Raw genomic sequence first — 24,712 nt, forward strand, 5'->3', positions numbered from 1 at the left:
AATTAAGCTTGTACACATGGAGTATGCATTGAAGGAGATTAATGTTTTAGAAGTATTTATAAAGCTTAGTAAGTGTTTTGTAATAATAAATGGGGTGTGGATATTTTTTGAGGCTCAACTTTTTCCCCATGAAAAGTTTTTCCACAACATATCTTATGTCATTTCGATGATATTTTTATTTGTTCTTTTATGTGATGAATTCTTCATATTTCTTTTTATAATTTTATCTCTTGAAGTTATGTGGAAATCTTTTGATTGCTACAGTTTTTTCTTTCAATATTATCATGCTTTATTTGTGAGAATGTTATACAATCATGATTTCTCTATACATAGTTGATATTGATATATTTATTTTATTCTATTATTTTAATTTATTATTAGGAAGCATAATTTGATACTTTAGAAGAATTGAATATTTTGAAGTAAGACCTAGTTTTAATAATTATACATATAAATATTATTCAATTTACTACTAAAATATAAAATATTGATAATGATGTTTTATCTTATTTGTACGAGACAAAAAATATTATTGTGATATTAATAATTTATAAAAAGTCACATGATTCAATGTGCTCACAATCTCTTTTAAAATGCACATTATTTAATCATTAATTTTTTTAAACCTATTATAACATAATTTAATTATAAGAATTGGAATACAATACTCTTAAATCACTCTCTCAACTATTAAACTCTACCAACCATATCCCAACAACTGGCCCCTCTTGCTCTATTTTGATTCTTTTCAAGAATCGATCAAACTTATTGATTAGGAGTGATTATGTATTGCTTTTATGAGTTGTATGCAAGATCTAGTTATTTGCCATCTCAAAAAGATAAGCTACAACTTTTTTGCATTAAACAATGAAGAGATTCCGGATCAACAATCAAAGATGAAAGTTGGCATACAAGAACCTAGCAAAATAAAAATATTAAATTTTCTCAAATGTTAAAGCAACGTGACATAGGAGGACTTTTAACGGAATCAAATTAAACATTAGGAGAAGAGAAGAAGTCAAATCTCTCTCAATTCCCAATTCAGGAGAATCATATTATAATGGCTGGTGGTTTTTATTTGATGTGATTCTTTCGTCATCTTTACATGAGGGGAAGAGAAGGAAGTCAAATCTCTCTCAATTACCAGTTCAGGAGAATCATATTATAATGGCTGGTGTTTTTATTTTATGTGATTCTTTCGTCATCTTTCTCTCTATAACGTGAAAAATATCTTCTTCAATAATCATACAAATAAAATACCAATTTCTTGACCATGTTTGCACGAGATTGTCGAAGTCGCTTGCTTGACAGCCAAAGCCTCAACGACGTGCTCCACATTAGTAATACTCTGACAGAAATTTAATGTCGTAAGTCCACGAGTTTATCTGACTCTTTCCGCCGCCCTACGCTAGTTTCTAAATTCATTAGAGTCTGTAAAATCGACGGGTCAGCTTGTTTGCCAGAAACTTAGATTCACCGTTGATTACTTTTCTTCCAACCTTGATAAAACAGGCCGATTCCTACGCAATGGAGGGGCCCTGCCATGCCCATTCCCTGTGTATTTGACGGTGACGTTCATGGAGTTTTAATTAAATAGAGGTCGACTGGTTCTGGCACTACAGACGTGGGAAGCTAAGCTAATGGAAGAAGACAAGAGCTTAGCTAAGGCAAATCTTATGGCTGGAAAGGAAACGGCCACGGAGATTTCGAAGCCCAAGAGAAACAAGTTTGTCATAGCTTGTGCAGTACTCGCCTCCACTAACTCGATTTTGTTGGGCTATGGTGAGTTCTTATGTTTTTTAAATTAACCAATCGAATCTTTCATTTGGCGTGGGTAGTCCCAGTAAAGATTTTAGTTTTTTAAGTTCGTCTGACTGTTGTTCGGTTTTGTTGGGCTATGGCGAGTCCTTTTTCTTTTTTAATTGACCAATCTGGAGACTGGTCTCTAACCTTTCATTTGAAGTGGGTAGTCCCAGTAAAGATTTGAGTTTTTAAGTTTCTGGAAGTTGTTCGTTTCCATACTGGTATTTCTCAGTTAGGTTCAAGTAGTTTTTCTTCTGATATATGGGGTTAAAAAAGAAAAATAAATTAGATGGTGAAATTTTTGTGGATTTACTGCCTAATAGTGTGTAGAGATCAGCATAAATTGGGTTCAGAAGCCTGGCTTTAGAAATTTCATAGGTTGAGACTTCCTCACAATTGTTTTGGCTTCTGGTAATTAGAAAGATAAAAATTAGGATCTTCATAGCAGCAGATCTTTGTTTTGGTGAGGAGGACCTACGGATCTAAGCTAATGAAAAATCTTAATAGGAGGAAGAATGGCTTGTAGTATGATAAATCAGTTAAAAATAAAGAAATAAAAAAACTATGTCATCTACTCAGGTGTAAGAAGCTCTATCAAGATTAGGTCTGGGATTGGTTTAATTGACGAGAGCTTTCCCTGGTAGACAGAGGGTCTAATCTCCTACAGTCCACATGGTACTGAAAGCATGTTGCACCGGCTTCACTGATTTCTAAGATTAATGGTTACAGAGAAGTTTGTTGAGAGCGTAGTTGTTAGTTACAGAGGGTTCACCCCAGGGGAAATAATATGGTAGGATTTTCACAATTTGTATCAAGTTTGTTCATGTCTTTTATCTTCTCTTCGTCTCTTTGTTTGTCTGTAGAAATTATCTTGGGCGATCGAACAGTAGTATGTCAGATTGGAAGAGTTTGGCTTTTATGCGTAAGAGATAGCGATTTGGTCTATCAAAACATGCTTATGGAATGATTGAAGCAGCTACTATTGTCAGTTCTTAGTTCTGTTGTAACTTCTATCTGTAGTTTAGTTTGCTGGGTAATGGAAAGGAATATTATTTGTGATGGGATACAACAGGTCTAAGGCATGTTGGGTGTTTTGTAGATATTGGAGTGATGAGCGGGGCCGTTCTGTTCATTCGCAAGGATCTGGGCATACATGACCTGGAGGTGGAGATCCTGATCGGCTCACTGAATATTATATGCCTGCTGGGGGCGGCCCTGGCCGGGAAAACGTCAGATGTGGTGGGGCGAAGATGGACCATGGCTCTCGCAGCAGTCATATTTTTTGTGGGTGCAGTTGTGATGTCACTAGCGCCTTCCTTCGCGTGGCTTATGGTGGGCAGACTGGTGGCCGGCATGGGGGTTGGCTACGCGCTCGTCATCGCTCCCGTCTACACGGCTGAGGTGGCTCCTGCCTCCTCCCGTGGAACGCTCACCTGCTTTCCCGAGATCTTCATTAACTTGGGAATTCTGCTGGGCTACGTAGCCAACTACGCATTCCAGGGCTTGCCGGTGCATTACAGCTGGCGGGTAATGCTGGGTATGGGTGTCATTCCTCCCTTTTTCATTGGTGTCTTTGTGCTTTTCATGCCCGAGTCTCCGCGGTGGCTCATCATGAAGAACCGCAATGAGGACGCCATGAAAGTACTTCTCAGAACCTCCGACAGCGAAGCCGAGGCAGAGGAGAGATTGGCGCAGATCATGGAAGGAATTCAGTACGCGCAGAAGAATCTGAAGAAGGGTGGTCAGAGCTCGGAGGTAGATCCGCTGAAAAGCGAGGGAGAGGGAACGTGGGGTGAGTTGTTATTCAAGAGCACGCCAACCATTAGGCGTATGTTGATCGTGGGCTTGGGTGTGCAGTTCTTCCAGCAGGCCTCGGGCATTGACGCCACCGTCTATTACAGCCCAGTCACTTTCAAGAAGGCAGGAATTAAGAGCCAAAACGCCATACTCGGGGCAACAATGGCCATGGGATTTGTCAAGACCGGATTTATTGTGGTGGCCGCTTTCTTCATTGACAAAGTAGGGCGGAGGCCGCTGTTGCTCACCAGCACAGCTGGGACGACTTTGTCCCTTTCGGCTCTGGCGCTGTGTCTCATCATTGTGGGAAAAACGTCCGGCTCAACCCACGAAGCCTTTGCGTTTTTAGCTGTTATTGCAGCGTGTGCTAACGTTGCATTCTTCTCGATCGGGCTGGGCCCGGTTAATTGGGTGATGGGGGCGGAGATATATCCTCTTCGCCTCCGGGCCAAGGCAGCCGGCCTTGGTGTGGGGGTTAACAGACTTGTGAGCGGAGTGGTTTCCGTCACATTTCTAAGCTTTTCCAATGCAATCAGTGTGCCTGGCGTCTTCTTCTTCTACGCGGGCTTTGCTCTTCTGGCATTGGGGTTTGTGTATTTTTTTGTGCCGGAGACTAAAGGCAAAACCTTGGAAGAGATTGTGGAGTACTTTAACAACGAATCTTCAAGAAAGACTGCTACTCCTAGCCAATTGGAGCTTGGGAATGGTAAAATCAGTACAGCGCCAACAGATGGAGCACAATCTACAGGGCCTACGGTATCAAAGGAGTAATAGATTACTTAGGGTAGAAAGTAGAAGCTGTATCATAAATTGCCTACAAATTGTTGTGCAGCAATAAACTGAATCAATGATCCCTAGAAAGAACAGCTAGACAGTTGTAACCTTAGGATTCCTGCCACCACAAAAAAAGAATTGTAAAAGAACGTGAGATGCTGTAATGAAACCTTCATTTATTGCTCTTATTGATTTGAATATCGATGTATGTTTGAGATAAGTTAAAGGGAACGCAATCAGATATTATAAATAATTTGTTGAGCTTACACGATAGGAGAAACAAAATTATATATTCCTCGAGATTTCCGTTCAAACATTGTGGAAAGGTAGCTCTTGGAATCCACAAGTTATATATAATTTGTTGAGCTCAGAATATAGGAGAAACAAAATTGTGTAATCCTTGAGATAAGCCACAAGAAGACGATAATATTATTACTGTATCATCCTAAACTGCAAAATATTATCATGGAACGTGAGAGGGCTTTTCGTACCATAGCGAAAATTTAGAGTTAAAGAAACCTTGTTGAAATGGAAATTAGATGCACGGTTCTTGCAAGAGGTCAAATTAAGCAGTAGCCGCCTTGACTTGTCTCTGTTTAAATTATGGAAGGAAGCCATTTTCTTTCATATTTCACATAGAGATGGTAGTGGCAGGGCTGTTATTTATTTGGCTCTTTGGATTGCTAAATTTGTCATTGATAAGGGTGGGGATCCTTTTCATAATTGTATTTGGGCACTCACCTTTATCAATGGATAGCTTATTGGTTTCTGCTCTATCTATATTCCTAAAGATCTTAAGTACAAATCTATCTTTGGGGATTGGATGGTCAATAACCTTTCTAATGCAGATTGGGTGTTTGGAGGAGAATTTAACATCATGAAGATCGAAGTTGGTACAATTATTGCAAACTTTGTAATGAAGAATTCGATAGATAGATTTACTATCATAACTTAATTGTAGTGGTGGATCCCATCCATAAGAAATTTGCAAACAATGTTAACAATTGGTTTACATGGTCAAATTGCAGATTTGGTATTGACAGGAAGATGAGCAAATTGAATAGGTTTTATTTATCACATAATCTCCATTTGGAAAAGTCTTCCTTCGATGATGGTGTGTTTGTGGATTACTGTACTACCCTTTCTGGTCATTTTCCTATTTTATGCTCTTTCTCCACTTCTCAAAATGTAAGCTTTCCATCTCAACTCCCATTCAAACTTAAAATACTTTTTATCTTAAGAACCTTGAATGTGTTACCGCTTAAATAAGAATTTGAGAATCTATTCCTAAACCTCATGAGGGAGATTCTTCGATTGAATGGTTGTGCCTTGCATTGAACCAATGTGTGCGTTTTCTTCAATCTTTTGGACATAGAATGGCATGAAGATGAAAACCTAGAGAAAAATATTTACATGGAAAGCTTGAACATGTTAAAAAGATATTAAATGTCAATCCCAATGATGAAAAGATTCAAATATCAATTGTTGTCATTGAATCTCAACTAAAAAAATTAGACAATTACAAAGGCCAAGGTGTGAAGATTAGATCTAGACTTCATTAGCTTAAGGAAGGAAATAGAGGGTCTAAATTATTTTTGCAATATCTTAATTATAAACATAAGAAAGAGTGAATTGGTGTTATATCAAATGAGCTAGGTTTATATACTAATCTTGTGGATATCTCTATGGTATTCCATAACTTTTATGAAAAACTTTTCAAAGAAGAAAAGAATTGGACTAATGTACAACAAACACTTGATGAGATTGTCAAGGAATATATTCCTAATAAAATTGACCTTGGATATAGCCTATATTTGGATCACATTCCTTCTTTGGAAAATATTGAAAAGGCTCCTTTTTTTTGAAACCTTCTAAAAGCCCAGGTCTTAATGAGCTTTTTTCTAAGTTATATCAAATTATGTGGAAAAACTTTAAAGAGGAACACTATATGCTATATTTGGAACCTTTTCATAAAGGTTCTTTAGGACCTGACATTAATAGAGGGCTAATCAAGATGATTCCTCAAGGGGAAGAATGAAAACACCATTCCTAGTTGGAGACCAACTACTTTATTGAACACTTCCTATAAAATTAGAGCAAAAACATTGGTTGTTCAAATTAAACCCGTGGTCCAAGGAATTGTTAGGCCAAAACAAGCTGGATTCATCAAAGGTATAAGTATATTGGACAACCTTATGCTTGCTTGGGAGACTCTTGAATAGGGTCAACAATCAGGCTAAAATGCATTGCTAGTCAAACTTGACTTCAATAAAGCTTATGATAGAATCTATTGGGATTTCATTCTCAAGATGCTACATTGGTTGGGTTTAGAGCCTAAATCATAAAAGAATGTATGTATGTTGTTCCAAGATGCCAATGCTCAAATTGTGATCAATAACTCCTTGACAACACCATTTGAGCTACAACAATCCTCTAGACAAGGATGTCCTTTATCCCAATTTTTATACATTTTCATTGTTGATGCTTTGGGTTATCTTTTTTAAGTAGCTAACAATAAGAAAATTATCAAAGGAATCAATATTCCTCGTGGTAAGGTTGTCATTAATTCACATTTTGCAAATGATGGCTTTCTTTTTTCACAAAATTTTGAAGAACTATAGGATATGTTAGATATCTTGGATCTATACTTTACAATCTTTGGTTCTTAGTTAGCCCACAAAAAGACTAAATTTATAGTGTCTCAAAATGGGCCTATTCCTTATTGGATTCCAAAGGAGTGGAGACATATTAGGCATGGGGAGATTACTAGGTATCTTTGCATTCCCTTTAGTGTAGGAGTCTCCATTTCTAACATGTGGGGTTGGTTTCTTAATAAACTTAAAGATAAACTATTTAACTGGAGCAATAAAATTTTATCTTTGGTTGGAAGAATTCAAGTGGTAAATAATTTTTTTTTGCTTCTCATGTTTATTATTCTTCATGTTGGATGCCATTTGAGAGAAAATGTGATGATTTGAATTAATTAATTAGAAAATTTCTTTGGTCTAAATGGTATGGAAATATTGGTTTTATTGTTGCTTCTTGGTCTCATTACATTCAACCATGGAATAAGGGTGGGTTGAGAGCCATTGATCCTAAAATGCAAGGGTTATTTCTTGTTGCAAAATGGATTATTATAGCTACTAAAGGGGATGAGCTGTCACAAATTGTCTAAAATCAATTTTAGTAAGCTACAACAAATGAAAAATGACAATTTGTCAATTGGTCCGATAAATTTATTATGGCTCCTTTATTTAGAATGAATGCCTCCTTCCCCTTACAATCCATTTAGAAGATGTGGCAACATGTTTGTCAATTTATTTAGTGGAATGACTCCTCCTTACAACATGGCTTTAGGTTTGGATCATCATCAATATGGTGGAATAAACTTTTTACGTATCATAATTGGTCACTAGCATTTTATTTTCCTAGACATGCCTAGTATTTGTATAAGAAAGGTGTTAGATATTTTAAAGATATTTGGAACTTTAATAATTTTTAATGGGCTTCATGGCCAAACATCAAGCTTCAGTTTGGTTTGAGTAATAAGTATAAATCATTTCTTACATTTGTGTACTCATTAGTTCCAGTTGAGTTGTCTATTAAAATTTGCACTCTGGAAAATTGCAATTTCTTCAAAGACTAGAAGTGGTTTTCTTCATCTCACTTCAATCATCCTCCACTTAAGAGAATCTATATGATTTCCTTACCTCATTGGGAATTATATCCTCGTCTTAACTGGAAATGAAAATGTAGATTTAGCACTAAAAGATGGACTAAAATGAGTGCACAAATATGGAAATCTAAAGCTAATGCAGAGACTCAATTATTGGCTTGGAAAGTCTTACAAATTAAGCTACCTGTGGAAGATAGACTAAAATGTATTATAGTTTAACTAGTGAATTGCCCATTTTGCAAACGTATTGAATATATTAGGCATACAGTTTGGGATGTCCTTTCATTAGAAAACAATGGAATGCTATCTTTAAAAAAAAATCTACTATCTTCCATTATAAGTGGAATTGGAAAGAAGCTCCCCTTGGCTTTGGTTTGCATGATGATTTCATAGTTGATTCTATTAGACATTATTTTGAGACATATTTGGAAGGAAAGGTTCTTTGTGGTGTTTTTAGGAAACTATCTTCAAGAAACACATATTCTAATCCTTTACTCTAATGTAGTTTTTCACGTTCCCTTTTTGTTGTCATAACTTCCAAATTTATGCAAGAAGAATGCTTCAACAGTGGTACACCTTCAACAAATTCAAGTTCAAGAAAATCAACTTTAGAATAGATGCAGCATGAGCTTATGCAAAGTGTTTAGTCATTCTTCTTCAATGTAATGTCACTTGTTGGCTTGTTGTATCGATTCTTAGGTTGAAAGTGTTTTGTTATGACTCTTCAAAGAAATGCCACTTGTTTGCTTGTTGTAATTTCTCTTAGTTTGTAATTGTTTGATCTAGTTCAAGGTTTTTTATTCTTTGAGCTACTTGTTGGAGCAATTATTCTTTGTAATTCTAGTTTGATTCGATATAAAAATAATAATTTGTAAGGTAGCTCTTGTAATCCACAATATAAAAAATGACATTGAACAAGCTAGCCACAATGTACATGACTATTTTTTTGCTTTTCCTTAATGAACTTTAAAAATATTATTCAAAAGATTAAAGAGGCCCTAAGTTCAATAGAAAGAAGTATGGGGATGAAGTAATGAGAGATCAAGAAGTCAAAGACCCTTTGCACCAAAGACAAAGAACAAATTTATTCATAAATAAATCATAGAAAATCATAAAACTTATTTCAAATAGTATGCAAATATTGATTTCGATACAAACAATAAACTTCACACACTCGACTAAAAAATAAAACTCCTTAAAATGAACTTCTATATTCATAATGATGTGGGCTAATCATTGTACTTATTTCTTGTTGTTTGCTAGAGTCATGTGTTGTTGGGATTGGGGGATGCATGGGAGACCTTCTTGGCTCCCTTTTTTCCTTGTTGGACAGCTATGACTATCTAGAAATATTTTTGTATTCTATTTAGAACTCTTGATTAATAAATTTTAATCCTTTTTTCCCTAAAAAAATGTTCCATAAAATTGACAATGGTGAGTTAATAAGGTAGAATAAATCAACAACATAACTCAATGCTCCATAATTTTAAAAAAAAAAACATTAATAAATAGGACCTTCAAACCACACTAGTAAGATAAGAAGAAAATTTATCACATTGTATTTATTCAAATTATTCAAAAATAAGAATTATAAAACTCAAAGTATACTTTGATATTTGAAAGTAATGATAAAAAATCATCTAAGAAAAAAAATCATCTATCATAGAAAAAAGAAATTTAGATCAACTTTTTAAATCCATGCTCATGATTCTAATAATTTCTCTAGATTCTTGACTTAGAAATCCAATTCGCTAGTTGATTTAGTTCTTGGTAAATGTGATTGATTCAAACAATTTTGAATTGACAATATTTATTGCTTCTAGGAGAAAACTAAAGTTTTTCAACCATTTAATCATCAAGTGGTAGGTAAACCATAGAAAAACATTAGCCTTTGGCCACCCTTTAGCTCTCCAAATTTTACAAGGGAAGTCAAATTGTCTAGATAATTTTATCTAATTAAATTTACTTATGAATCCATGAATTCATAATCTCTACTTTCAATATTCCAACCCAAATGATTTATTTTATCATTACAAATATGCCTAAAATTTTGTAATAGCAATGAAATTTAATTACCATCCCTCTAATTCAACTAAAGTATAGAAGGTAAAGATTTCTAAACTCTAAATGTTTTGGACTTCTCTACTTAATCTTTCTAGTAATATTTAATTTTAGATCCTCAATAATTCATAAGACATGTAGAGATAATAAAAATTAAGAATATTATCTAGAGGAGTATCAGCTAACCATCTATCTTTCCAAAATGAGATAGAAGAATCACGTTAGAGCTTCCCAAAAGTGCACCTCTCGATTCCGGTTTTTGAGACCTTGATTCCTTACTAAATAGATAAACCCAATGGAATATTTGTATCCTTAATATGAATCTAAGACTAAGCATCATTGAGATATTTTGATCTTAGAATATGAATCCAATAGATTTTGATAAGAAGAGATAAATCTTCACATCAAATTGGCCAAGAGGACTTCATTGAAAGATTGGATATCTTTATACCTAAGCCTTAGTCAAGGAGATTAAAATGACTTCCAAATCCTTTCCAAATAAATTCCCTCATCACAGTATTGATTTTGTTAATTATAATAAGGAGCTGGAAGAAGGGAGAAGAAATATATAGCAATGGCTTGAAATATAGAAGTGAGAAGAACCAACTTGCTACCTACTAAACCCACCTACCTTTCCAACCTTCCAATAGTCTTCTAAATTTATCAAAAAAATTCTCTCATAGCCCATCTTGTCATTTCTTCCATAAAAAAGGGAGAATCCAAGATAGGAGTTTAGATATGAAACTTTTTTGAATGAAAGATAATTACACAAACATTTTTGTAAGAATATTTTAGATTTGGATGTATTCAACATCAAACTAGAATGATGTTCATAATCATCTAGGAGTTTAGATATGAAACTTTTTTGAATGAAAGATAATTACACAAACATTGTTGTAAGAATATTTTAGATTTGGATGTATTCAACATCAAACTAGAATAATATTCATAATCATCTAATAACTCTCTAATTCTCTCAATTTTTGAGATGGATGGAAAATAAAATATCACCATGGCATCCACAAACTACTAAAGAGAAAGAAACTTTCCCATAGATGGAACTTTAATATCTTGTAAGGAACCTTGATTTTTAAGGGAAACCATATGTCTTCCAAGATATTCAACCAAGATAATTTCAATGGAGGCAAAATAATAATAGCTAAACATCCAATCTGTCCCATCTTTACCAAAAACAAATCTTTCTAAAATTTTGTAAACAAATTCCTAGCTTACTTGATCATAAACTTTTGCAATATCCAAATTTAAAATCATACCTTTTATTTTTCTGGGTTATTACATATTTAGCTTAGTAATAAATTAACGTTGATGTTAGTAAATAAAAGTTAGTTCATATTAGATAGTTGGTTGGGGAGTCACTTTCCTTGAAGGGAGTTTGGATAGTTTTATATGAACAAATAAAGGCTTTAGAAATCCAATGGATTCAATGTAAATATTATTGGACGAGCATCAATACATAATATTTTATGTTTATAATATTACTATTAAAAGTGGTTTACTCTATACAATTTGATCACCATTTCAATATGCTATTAGAGTAATAATTTTATGTGCCTTCTTTGATGAGTGGCATACTATGGATCAATGTGAGGCTTTGAATATTTATATTAGTGCACAAACATATGTGAAGCATTTTATGCATATAAAATCTACAAAAATAGATGTTTTGTGATCGAGTATGACTATGGATGCACCAAATTTTGGTCTTTATGATTGAGTGTGATGTTCTCTTCATCTATTGTTGATACTAATTTTTCCTAATTGGGAAGTTTATGTGAAGCATTTAAATGTTATATAGCCATTACAATTAATATTTCAACTACAAAAATCGAATCCAAAAATCTCTCATTCCAAACCTTGGTGAGTAGTAGTGTAGAAAAATGCTTAAGGAAGAATGATTGCCTTAAAGAGGAAAGGTATTTAAGAAGGTGTTACATGTAAAACATGAGATAATGTGGGAATAAGGTGTTAGATATAAGCTATCGATATCTCCATCCATTGAAATTTACACACTTTTAATTCATTTGAATAATACACATAAAGAAAGGTAAAGCAAGATAATTTGTGTTTATTGGCCATGTGCCCAAAGAGGAGGAGGTATAATTCTCTAGTAAATCATCTACATTGGTAGTTAATGATATCTTGTTGTGTGTTGACCCACATGTTATAACTACTATTTCCACAATGGTTTCAAGGAAGTCTATCCCTTTAATGATATTTTTTAATTAGATTAAACTATGAGAGGCCCAAACCATTACATAGCTGCTAAAGAGAAGAAACCCAGGGTCTCATGAGGAGTGAGAGACCCAAACGAGAGGGCCAACTACCAAAAATAATAGAACCCAACTAACACTTAAAACCAAACACCATAAAACCAAAATATGAGACTAGACTAGACTATACTAGGTGAAGAGAAAGAAAAACCAACAAACAAACCCCCATTGAAGACAAATTAATGACCTACCTAGTGGGGGACTTCTCAATTTTACAATCTTGTCTCATCACTTTCACTTGTTAGAGAAGGTCAAACTCTTGTTTGAACCTTTATCTGTTGAAATAGCAAGGTACTCTAGGGTATCTTTCACCCTAGACATCGACAAGTCCATACTGATAGGAGGGGAAGAATCTAAGTGATGTTTCCTTTTAGCCTAGGCCTCTTATTGATTTTATTCCTAAATGACCTATAGAGCCACAAAGTTCTTCTTTGACATTTCATTGTTCTATTCTATCATTTCCTCCATTTTCCTTTTTAGGGACGCTCGGTTGTTTTGTAGAACCTCAATTGCCTTAATTGTCTCCTTTCTATCCTCCCTTTGGTCCATCTTATCATAGAGGCCCTTCAATTCCTCTTCCATTCCTTCCCACTTTTCAATATTTTCTATGAAATAGTTTTCTACCACCCAAACCCTTTGATCCTTATCGTCCAGTGCCTAACTATAAGCTCTAGAATCTACTTCAGCAAGGACCTCAAGCCTGTTAAAAAAAATTTGCCACATTAAGTTGCCCTAGAATCCAATGGATTATATCTTCCTAATTGTTGTATTCATCATAAATCTCATTGACCTTATTTTTACTAGCTTACTATTGTTTTAGCTACCGTACTTCCTCAAAAATAGGAAGCTATTGATATGTAAACCATGGTTAAGTGAACTAATAGTATGAAAACCATGGTTAAGAATTAGGGAAGATTTAAAGAAAAATTGACATGGGATCTTAGGGGTTTACTACAAAATAAACACAAATCTTAGAGGGAAACAAACACTAAAAACCCTAGGTTCAATGAAATATGCAACAAACCACTTTGAGATGATAAATGGTCCCTAAATGTAATTAACTAGTTATTTGATAGGGAGGCTACACCGGGAAGGTTTAAGAATTCTCTAGAATCAAACTCTCCAAATAACAAAGGATCCTCCATAGTCATGCCCTAGGACAAATGTAGGAAATGTAACTAGGCCATGGAGTTCTTTATTGATAAAATACCATTAGCTTAATACAATTGACATAGATGAAAGGATAGTCTTGTTGAATGCAAATTAATATAAGGAGATTCTAAGGCACGGGTAGACTTGAAAATTGAGGTAAACACAAAAAAAATCATAATTTTACTATTAAAAAAATAGAAACAATGCAAGTGTCACTATTTAAATGTATCATTTAATTGGAGATAAACAAAGAAAGACGTTAATAAAGGTAAAAGGAAAAAGGTTTTTCAATTTAAGATGAATTTGAATAAAGTAAAAATTGAAACTCTTGTAGAAAAATAAAGTAGAAATAGAGGAAGGGTTTCAAGATAATAAAGATCCATACAACCCCACAATTTTTTTATTATTATGGTCATCGAAAATTTATGTAAACGAGATCATGAGCATGAAAAAGAGGATTACACTACAGATGTAGAGGGGTAGCATGAAGATATCAAGTTAAAAGAAATTATAGAAGCTAGATGAACTTTCAAAGAGAAAAAAGTTGTTCAAAAAGTAAATAATAGACTTGCAAAACAAAATGGAAAGAGGAAAGTAGGAGATGATCACTATAAAGTAGGAATAAGAACAAAAAAAAATTATAGTAGAAAGAAAGAGTTCAAAGATAACAAAAGTAAGTGACACAACTTAGTTAGAAGAGATTGAATAACAAATTAAATGCATGAAAATAAGAGAAAACAAGATAACACACCAAATAGAATGGGCTAAATTTTAGACACAAGTTGTAAATGGACCATCAAATGAAAAAAAAATTCTAATCATAAAAAAGAAATTGAATAAAAGAAAAGAAAAAAGATAAACATGACAAGACTGTAAATATCATTATCAAAGATTTAAAGTACTATGGTGAAAGGGAGAGAATTGATATTCTAGCATGTGAACTCCTTAACGTTATGTTAGAATAGATAAGTTATATTCAACATAGAAATATTATTAGAAAGAAATAAAACAAGTAGGAATAGGAATGTAAGAGTTCCCTGAAGAAACTCAGAAGAAAAGAATGTAATTTTAAAGAAAGCTCATATACACTTTTAAATGAAGAAATGGCATTTTCGCAATAAGAGGAGCAAAGGAGGGATGTTAGTGTAAAAATGTTGTATTACATTATTTGAGACATTTAGCAGTTTCATTAACTGCGATAACTATTTCTCCATTGTATAAATTTGCCTCATTTCATCAAATAAGATATCAAACTTTTGCCTTTATATGGTATCAGTGCAGCATAGTCATAGGGATCTTGCTGATTTTGTGCAGTCCCTATGTTTTGGGGCAGATTGTGTTTCAGCAGAAATGACTATCTCGAAAACAGCTATGAGTTAGAGAAGGCGATGAGAAAAGTAGTAGTTGTGCGCCTGTAGCATTTTCAAACATATCAAAGAGTTTAAGAAGTTGCGAGGGCGTTAGCTTTTTAGATGTGTGAAATATTGCTACATTTGTTGAAGAATCCATAATAATATTTCATGAGAGCTACCAAGTCTACAAATCACAGAAGGTCGAAGAAAACGTTTATGGTGGCATGAAGAGCTTGACATGAGAGGGAAGAATGTTGTTGAAGGATGTGTGGATGAAGTTGAAGAGCGTTGGAAAATTCATTTCCCTTGTCATTTGAAGGTAGTTTGATGCCAAACATCTATTGCAAGCGATTTGAAGGCTACATCAAATATCTCCAAGCGTTATAGAGAATGGCGTGAAAATTGGAAAGAGAGGTGGCACTGTTGATCTTCGTAAACGATCTTTCATTTTGTAGATTTACAGATTCATGTTCTATATGCAGTCCTTCGATTACAATAGTTGAAGAATTCGAATCTGCTTTCAATAATAGATGGAAGCATGCCAAATAGGAGTCCGTGGGAGCTTGCGAACAGTTGATGATGCTATGCCTTTAAGGAACATTGGTGGAATTGGAAGAAAATAGCCTGATTATTGAAAGAATCTGTGTTTGCTCAAGGGGTGATGTAGAGATATGTTTGAAAGAAAATAAAAGTTTAGAAGGGAACAACGTATGGATTGTAATATTGCAATATTTTTTCTATTGGTGACCCTCTTGGATAGCATCAAAAGGAGTGTGAGTGATCAGAAGAAAATTTGAAATAGTTGAAAAAAATATTTTCAGATTTTTTTTAGTTTTTCTAGACATTAGTAAATGGCATTTTTGAAGGCCTTCAGGGTATTTTTAGCCCTTGAAAGTGGTGAGAGAACATGCCAAGGCATATATTTTGCTTACAATCCTTGGAGACCTTTCCAACGAGTTAAACAGCTCGTAATTTCGAGTCCTCTGCAGAAAGTTATGCCTAGTTAAAGTTAGAACAAATTTTATATAGTTTTTTTGAAAAATTACATAGTTTTAGATTTTATTATGTAAATAAAACTAATATGACTATTGGTTTTTCGATTCTCAAGGAGTTGTTGGTGACCTTTGGAATCCCTTGGACTGCTATATGTTGGTTTTTCGAATTGAATACAATAATTTTTGGCTTGCTTCAATTCTAAGCTCTCCTCTTCATGTAACAAAATTTACAATACTGTAGGTTCTCACCCAAGTGTTGTCATCCGAATCCATAATTTGGATCAGTGGTATTAGTGCAAGTTTTCTCTCATATGTCATATCACCTGCGATCAACATATCAAAGATTGGGGTTGGAAACAAGGAATCCTTTAGACTACCTTCCTTTGAGACTCACATGATCGCAGATGGCTAAGTTGCAGATTGATGAAGACATTAAAGCATTGGTTGTAGATGCACTAACAAATAACGTGAAGAAATGATGGAGCAGTTCAAGCAAATGCTGGAAAGTCATGGGTTACAAGCAAACCCACCATTCACAGGGTATACGCCATTCAAGGTGCAAGTGAATTTCAATATATACCCACATTTCAAGGAAAGATCGACGCAGATGCTGTTGATGATTGGGTTTCAAAACTGGAAAGGTACTTCTCTGTCAATCAATTCTCAAATGAAGAGAAGATAACTTTCACTCTCCTCAAAGCTGAAAATCATGTGAAAGACTCGTGGGAAGCGAAGTTAGCATCCAAGGTAGCATAAAATGGCAATACTTTTATCTTTGATTAAAAATCCACATGGGGGGAATTCGTGAAGCACATAAAGGAAGAATATTTTCCTATTGATACATATGAACAAAAATATATGCAGTGGCAATTGCTTTGACAGAAAAAAAGGACCAAACTGTTCAGGAATATACTAATATGTTTCATGCCTTAGCAACAAAGCTTGGCATCAAAGATGGTGAGAAGCACCGAGTTTTGAAATATCAGAGTGGACTCCACAGGTATATCCAAACTGAAATGGAATTCCTGAACATAGAGGCTTTACCTAGTACATATAAATTTGCTACCAAAATTGAGGAGAAATTGAAACAGAAAGGAAGGAGGGATAACTTCATAAACAACAGATGGAAAGGTGAAAGTGGCAAAACTACATGGAAACAAACCTCAAAGGAACCCTCTCCTGATTCATCGATAAAAAAGACATGGAGTATGAAGAAGACACAAGAGAACGGTATGTGGTGTGAATTCAATAAGAGTCCCTCTCATAATACAAAAGATTGCAGAACCTTAAAAAGCTTAATGATGGAGACGCATAAGGACAAGGTAGAATCTAAGGTGGTAGAAACTTGCACAGAAGAAAGCCATGAACAGGTCATTGAGGCTGACCCATATGCAATGGTAGCTACTACAAAGATATTGCCCAGGGAGGATGAGGAGAGATTGTTCCATTCACAGATGTGGGTTGAAGGAAAAGCCCTGCACTTTATCGTTGATAACGGAAGTCAAAAGAACCTAATATCAACAGAAAATGTGAAGAGACTGAATCTAAAAACAACAACCCACACGCAACCCTATTCAATGGGATGGGTAAGTCAAGGGACAGATATCCAAGTGCACCAGCAGTGTCGCCTTTCATACTCCATAAAGCCTTTCAAAGATGAGTTAATCTATGACATGGCTCCTTTAGATGTTTGTGATGTTTTGTTGGGACAACCATATATGTACCAGCAACATGGTGTTTATGAGTCCAAGCCTCACAGCGTGACAATCAGATTAGGTGAGCAAAAATATCGAGTACCAGAGGTAAGCCCTACATAAACTACCTCTTTGATTAGTGCCAAGCAATGTAAGAGGTTGTTACCAAAATGGGAACATTCATATTATTGATGATTCGTTATGAAGAAGAAAGGAAAATAGTTTATAATTCCCATGCCATCACAAACACCACAACACTGCAGCAAAGATCAATGGATCAAATTTTGAGGAAATATGAAAATCTGTTTAAGTTACCAACTAGGGTACCTACACACTGCCAAGTGAGACACACTATTGATTTTATATTGAGAACTCAATTACCTAATGAACCAGTCTATCGTAGGTCAGTATTAGAGAATAATGAGATTAAGAGGAAAATACAAGAATTGATTGTGAAGGGACATATTTGTCCAAGTGCATCACCATGTGGCAGCCCCATTGTTCTAGCAAAGAAAAAGGATGGAACCTGGAGACTTTGTATTGACTATAGGGCCTTGAATAAAATTTCAGTCAAAAATAGATATCCACTTCCCCGAATAGATGACCTCTTGGACCAGCTTAGAGGGGCCTAATTCTTCATAAAAATTGATTTGAAATCAGGATACCATCAAGTACCAATTAAATTGGCCGATGTGTGGAAGACAAATTTCAAATCTAAAGAGGGCTTGTTTGAATGGCTAGTGACGCCTTTCGGTCTAACAAATGCTCTAGCGACATTCATGAGAATGATGAATGATATACTTAGACCATTCACTAATTCCTTCATGGTGGTATATCTTGATGACATAATCATCTTCAGCAAAACTTGGGAGGAACATTTGCAACATGTGGAAAAAATTCTCTCAACCTTACAAGATCATGGGCTCTATGCAAACAAAGAAAAGTGTTCCTTCGATATGTAGAGTATCAGATACTTAGGATATGTTATTGAAAGTGAGGGTGTCCATGTTGATCCAGAGAAGATACAAGTGATTAAGGATTGGCTGTCTCCTAGAAATCTCACGGAGTTACAAAGTTTCCTCAAGTTGGAAAACTTTTATTGCAGATTTGTGTTGGGATTCTCCCATTTGTCTTGGCCTCTAAATCAGTTCTTGTGGGGGGGACATGTGCTCAACAAGAAGCATTCGAGGGGCTAAAATGAAGGTTATGTTCTGCACCCATTTTATCTCTTCCTAACCTGCAATAGTCATTTGAAATACAAACAGATGCATCAGAATATGCTCTAGGGGCAGTCCTCATGCAGCATGGTAATGTCCACTTGCATATCACAGTCAAAAATTTTCTAATACAATGCGTCAATATGCACTTACGACAAGGAGTTGTATGCTATTGTTCAATCCTGTAAGAAGTGGAAACATTACATTTTGGGTAAGGAGACCATCATCCACATAGATCACAAACCTCTTCAATGTTTACAAACACGAGGGAAGTTGCAGAATGATCGACATCAACGATGGTCAGCTTATCTTCAACAATTTCACCTCAACATTCGCCACAAGAAGGGAAGCACTAACAGAGTAGCAAACTCCTTGAGAAGACCCCCAATTGTAGCCATAAGTATGGTTTTGAGCTCATGTGGTCATCAAACTGAATCCTGGGCTTGCTTATATGAGAACAATGTTCAATTTGTAGATGTTTATAATCAATTGGTGAAGGGACATCAAGTGAATGACTTCTATTGTAGGATGGAATGCTTTGTCACCTTGGCCAAATCTGTGTGCCCAATGTAGAATGCAAAAAGTTGATATGGGAACCTCACTACATTAAGGTTGCTGGTCATTTTGGTATAGGTAAGACTACTACTATACTTCAAAGGTATTTCTATTGGCTAAATTTACGAAATGATGTTATTTCCTATATTGAAGCTTGTATTGCATGTGCTATTGCTAAGCCTGCCAATCGTAAACTTGGGTTGTATTCACCACTTCCTATTCCTGAAAAACCTTGGCATTCAGCTTCTATAGACTTTATGTCTGGTCTACCCACCACAAAAAGAGGTCATGATTGTGTGTATGTTGTTGTAGATAGGTTCTCAAAAATGGTAGTAATAGTGGCATGTAAAAAAACAATTTCTGCAGAGGACACTGCAAAGCTCTTCTTTGAATACATCTGGGTTCATTTTGGTCTGCCGAATACCATTATCTCAGATAGGGACAACAAGTTTCTTAGTAAGTTCTAGTCTACACTATGGGAAAAGATGGACACAAAATTAACAAAGTCTACTACTTTGCACCCTCAAACAGATTGCCAAACAAAGGTAGTAAATCGGATGACCATACACATCCTACGAATGTACCACTCAAAACATCCCCTCACATGGGATGAAAGTCTTCCATATGTTCAGCATAGCTACAACAAGGCAATTCACAGTTCAACTAGTCACGACCCATTTGAGGTTTGTCTTGGTTATCAGCCACTTGCACCCATCGATGTTGCCATACAACTTATTCAACCTGATCTGGTTCCACGTGTTGGTAAGGAGGAAGATAAGGCAGCTTGGTTCATTGATAGAATTGATCATCTGCAACAACAAGTTTATGAAATCTTGGAACACACCAATAAGAAATATAAGGACAAATATGATGAGCATCGAAGTCCTCATAATTTTCAAGTCGGGGATAAGGTATGGTTGCATATCCAGAAGGAATGATTGCAGGATGCCAGTAGGAAGCTTTTCCCTCTGTGTTATGGGCCATACACAATCATCAAGCAAGTTGGTGATAATGCTTTCGAGCTTAATTTACCTCCATTTCTGGGTCTTCATCCAGTCTTCAATGTGGAACTCTTGAAGCCATATTTTCCTCCACTATTAGATGTTGCAGATGTGGTAGAAACAATCTCCACTACAGAATTGAATCCAAATGCAACTACCCGATTCCAATGCAATCAGATTGTGGACACCATGGTGAAAACACTCAAACAGCAGCAGATTTACTTGTACAAAGTGGTTTGAGCATAGCAGATTGCTCAACAAGGAAAGTGGTTTACTAGAGAGAAACTTCAAGAACATTTTCCTCATCTCATTCAGAGTGTTGATGCAATGGGGCCCATTTCTTTCCAAGGGGAAGTAATGATCAAAAGAAAATTGAAATAGTTGAAAAAATATTTTCATATTTTTTTTAGTTTTTCTAGACATTAGTAAATGACATTTTTGAAGGCCTTCAAGGCATTTTTATCCCTTGAAAGTGGCTATTTCGCTTACAAATCTTGGAGACCTTTCCAATGAGTTAAATGGGTTGTAATTTTGAGTCTTGTGCATAAAGTTATGCCTAGTTAAAGTTAGGACAAATTTTATATAGTTTTTTGAAAAATTTCATAGTTTTAGATTTCATTATGTAAATAAACCTGATATGACTGTTGGTTTTTTGATTCTCAAGGAGTTGTTGGTGACCCTTGGAATCCCTTGGACTACTATATGTTGGATTTTCGAATTGAATACAATACTTTTTGGCTTGCTTCAATTCTAAGCTCTCCTGTTCATGTAGCATAATTTACAATACTACAGGTTCTCACCCAGGTGTTGTCATCCGAATCCATAATTCGGATCAGCGAGAGTATGACATTTTAAGCCTATTTCTTGTTGTTGGGTAAGTACTTTTTCAAAGTGTGATCTCATTTGAATGCAACATTATATAGTTTTATACCACAAGTCATTCATTTTCAAAATCACTGAAGATTGGAACTAGAAGTGTCATTCAAATGTTTTTGATATGGTGACTAAAAAATGAAAATTACATTAGCAAATGTAAGGTACATATACATTCATTAGACATTTTTTAATTTCTACGCTTTGTGCAAGAAACTAATTTAAGAAGATATTTTCATAGGTAGTTTGGTATATCCAAAATCTATGGAAGGTATTAAGACATGTTTTCACACTAGAGGTTGGTGGCAATGGAGGATGGACGATTTCCATCATCTGAAGCTAGCTTCTCACTTGAGATGGTGCTTTGCATGAGAAGCATTTTTAACTTTAATTCTTTGCTTTTGTTTTCATGTAGTTATTGATAGATTTTAGGAGTACATCTATTGTGAAGTTTGATTTTTGGAGATAGATAAGGGGTTTGATGTTAATATGGATTATTTCCCAAAGAGTTCACAAGAGTGTGATGAAGAATGATACCTTTATGAGGGTCAAGGGACAACTTTGTGGATCCCTATGTGTGTAGAGCTCAATGGGTATGTGCACCAAGTTGTGGTACCAAAAAGTGCCATTTTTTATCTTTTCATAAAAATGTGTCATTGACATGAAAAGGTCATCCAAACCTTTGGGTTGGATGCCCAAGGAAAATCCAACCTAAAGGGTCGGTATTCTCCAATGCAAACTATTTGGCAAGCGCCAAATATGGCGTTCGCCAAATTCAAAATTTTGAATTTTCACGTTTGGTGTGCGGCAAATTTGGTGCTCGCCAAATGTGAAAAGTCATTTTTTTTCATTTGGCAAGCACCAGATTTGACACACGCCAAATGCTCTGCATTATCCAATTTTTCATTTTGGGAATTCATCTTGGGCACGAATTATACCCACTCGGTAGGAGAATATATACATGAAATATAACATTTCAATATGTCTTTTTCCTTTCTTATACTTTAAGTTATATTTCATGTATATATTGGCAGGATGTTTGAGAGTGGTTTCAGCTCTATAGGAGTTATAATGTAGATTCTAGTTTTTAGAGGATCATATAAAATTTCAGACTTAGTCAAATTTCAATAATCAGCATCCTCCTATTAAATTTTTTTTCTCTATATCTCTCTCCCGCTCTTATCTCTCTCACTTCTCTCTCTTCTCTCTAGGTATATCCCACCCTCTCTACCTTTCATTCCTTAATCACATTTCTATCCTTGACTCCTTCCCTTTCTCTTCTTCTCTATCATTCTCTTAATATTATTTTCCCCTCCTTGTCTATTCTCTTGGTTAATGCCTATCCCTTCTATCCTCTCTCTCCCCATATCTAGGTCTCACCCTCCCTCCCTCCTTATATTATTACCCACCTCTCTCTCCTCCTTTAGGTTTCTCACCTATCTAACTGTCCACCCTCTATTTCTCTCCTTCTATCTCCACCTTTCTCTCCCTGCCCCCTTACCCCTATCCATTTATGAACTCTCTCTCTCTCTCTCTCTCTCTCCACACCTATCTATCTCCTTGTTCCCTATGTCTTTAACTCCCTCCATGTCTACCTCTCCATCCTTGCCCTCTTACTCGTATCTTTTCTCTTTTATCTATTCACTCTCTCCATTGTTTAGGTTGTCACCTCTCCCTCCTACTTTCACTCCTTCCCTCTCAAAAATTTCTAGGTTTCTCCCTCATTCTCTCTCCACCTATATATCTCTACATCTATATCTCATTAGGCACCTATCTCTATGCCCCTCTATCTATCTCTCCCCTCTCTCTCACCCTCTACATATCTCATTTCTCTATCTATCCCCTCTCTAGTTCTCTCCCTTCCTCTCCACCTCTCTCTCTCCATCGCATCTTACCCATCTCCCTTTAAGAACTCTCTCATCACCTCTTTATCTCTCATCAACTCTAGACCTATTACTCTCCCTCTCTTCTCTTTGTTTGTTCTTTCTCTCCCCTCTCTAGGCCTCTCCTATACTATCTCCCTCTCTCTCACCTTCCCTCCTTATCTCCATATCTATCCGTCCCTCCCTCCATCTCTCTTCTCCTCCTATTGCTTCTCTCCACTCTTTCTTTGTTCTCTTCATCACTACTTACCCCTCCCAACCTCTCTCTCCATACATATTTTTCTCCTTCCCTCCATCTTTACCTCTCTACCACTCCTTCTTTGTAGCATTACCAACCTCTCTCTCCCCCTCTATCTCCCTCACCTCTATCTTTCCACCCTTGGTCTCTCACCTCTCTCTTCCTAGCCTCTAGATCACTCACCTCTATATCTCTCTCGTCTCTAATTCTTTCCTCTCCACCTGCTTACCCCTCTTTATCTCTTTGTGAACTTATATATCTTATTTTCTTCTCTCTCTCTCCCTTACCTATCTACCTCTTCCCTCTCTCTTTCTCAATCACTCCCTACCCATCTCTCCCTCTCTTCTTAGCTCTCTCTTTCTCTTTATTATTCCCTCTCTCCTCTTCTCTCTCCCTCCCCTCTCTAGGTCATCACATCTCCCTCCCCTTAGGGTCCCATATGACCCCTAATGACACCATATGACCCATTAGGACACCATATAACCCTTCAAGATACCATATGACCCCTTAAGACATCATATGACCCCTTTTAACCTCCTAGTACATGACATGACCACTTAAGACACCATATGACCCCTTTGGACAATATGATGTCTTAAGGGGTTGTATGGTGTCCTGAGGGGTCATATGGTGTTCTAACACATGTATGGTGGGTAATGATACAAAGAGGAGAGAGATCTAGAGGTGAGAGATCTAGAGCCTAGGAAGAGAGAGGTGAGAGACCAAGGGTAGAAATATAGAGGTGAGGGAGATAGAGGGGGAGAGAGAGGTGGGTAATGATACAAAGAGGGAGTGGTAGAGAGGTAGAGATGGAGGGAAGGAGAAACATAAGGATGGAGAGAGAAGTTGGGAGGGAGAGGTAGTGATAAAGAGAACAAATAGAGATGGAGGGAGGTAAGGATAGATATGGTGATAAGGAGGGAAGGTGAGAGAGAGAAAGAGAGATTACATAGGAGAGACCTAGAGAGGGGAGACAGAGGAGAAAGAGAGAGAAGAGAGGGATTCATATGGGGTCCTAAGGGGTCATATGGTTTTCTAACACATGTGTGGCCCTTTAGGACCCCAAATGACCCCTAACGACACCATATGACCCCTTAGGACACCATATGACCTCTAACAACACCATATGACCCCTTAGGATACTATATGACCCTTGGGACACCATATGACCCCTTAGGACCCCACATGACCCCTCAGGATACCATATGACCTCTTAGGACACCATATGACCCCCTAAGACACCATATGACCCATTTTAATATCCTAGTACATGACATGACCCCTTAGGACACCATATGACCCCTTAAGACACTATATGATCCCTAACAACACCATATGACCCCTTAGGAC

The 24,712-nt window shown here is 36.0% G+C and overlaps 1 protein-coding gene across 1 annotated transcript; it reads left to right on the forward strand.

Annotated features, from left to right (window-relative positions):
- Positions 1–1,472: 1,472 nt before the first annotated feature.
- Positions 1,473–4,572, forward strand: LOC131032003 (probable polyol transporter 4). Its single transcript, XM_057962888.2, has 2 exons — positions 1,473–1,782; positions 2,903–4,572. Exons 1-2 carry the CDS (start codon positions 1,641–1,643, stop codon positions 4,369–4,371), a joined length of 1,611 nt encoding a protein of 536 aa, XP_057818871.2. The 5' UTR covers positions 1,473–1,640; the 3' UTR covers positions 4,372–4,572.
- The last annotated feature ends 20,140 nt before the right edge of the window (positions 4,573–24,712 follow it).

The sequence above is a fragment of the Cryptomeria japonica genome, chromosome 4 (genome assembly GCF_030272615.1).
Source record: "Cryptomeria japonica chromosome 4, Sugi_1.0, whole genome shotgun sequence".
In the NCBI taxonomy this organism is placed as follows: domain Eukaryota; kingdom Viridiplantae; phylum Streptophyta; class Pinopsida; order Cupressales; family Cupressaceae; genus Cryptomeria; species Cryptomeria japonica.